Source organism: Propithecus coquereli, unplaced genomic scaffold, assembly GCF_000956105.1.
Source record: "Propithecus coquereli isolate 6110/MARCELLA unplaced genomic scaffold, Pcoq_1.0 Scaffold472, whole genome shotgun sequence".
NCBI classification, from domain to species: Eukaryota; Metazoa; Chordata; class Mammalia; order Primates; family Indriidae; genus Propithecus; species Propithecus coquereli.
This window is the reverse complement of record NW_012150530.1, coordinates 772,201-772,785: the sequence shown is the minus strand read 5'-3', so window position 1 is coordinate 772,785 and position 585 is coordinate 772,201. Positions and strand designations below refer to the sequence as shown.

The following is a 585-nucleotide window of genomic DNA, read 5'->3' as shown; positions in this document are numbered from 1 at the left end:
CCTAAGATAAACAAGCTTCTAGATTATGTATCACTGACATTCAAATAGTTTAATTGATAATTTCAACTAAATGATGGTTTCAAATAAGCTAAAACTATTATCTGCTCCAACATACTGATTTTATTTATAACAAGAAAAATAGTTCCTTACATCACCAGGAAGTTGATCTCGAGTAAAGATTGGCCATGTTTTCCAGTATAAATCATGACGAAATCTCTTATGAATATGTTCCCCAATGCCATAAATATATTCACTGGGAAGTCTGGTGGAGATCTGTAAATACTGGTCAGAGTACACCAGGGGGCCAACGCTGGTGTCAAACCTACACCATAAAATAAATTCATAAATGATCTATAGACATATATAAAATATTCTACCATATAAGTTTATATTAACATCATTCAGAATATTTCATTTTAAAAATGTCAGTCTTTATATGTGGTCACTTTTTAAGAAACACGGAAATGATCCCATTATCAGAACTTGTTAATTTTATCAGTACAATTTGCTTCATCATCGCCAATACCTTTCATATGCATTCTCTCCTCTAAGCTTCATTAGAACCTTAAAGTCTAACTACCATTA

At 31.5% G+C, this 585-nt stretch overlaps 1 protein-coding gene across 1 annotated transcript in view; it reads right to left on the bottom strand.

The window, feature by feature from the left end:
* Window positions 1-585, bottom strand: part of SI (sucrase-isomaltase (alpha-glucosidase)) — a gene marked incomplete at its 3' end in the record, with an annotated part of 88,057 nt that overhangs the window by 72,404 nt on the left and 15,068 nt on the right. The window contains exon 3 of the mRNA XM_012655338.1: window positions 151-322. Coding sequence (XP_012510792.1) covers window positions 151-322 — 172 coding nt within the window. The remainder of the gene's footprint in view (window positions 1-150; window positions 323-585) is intronic.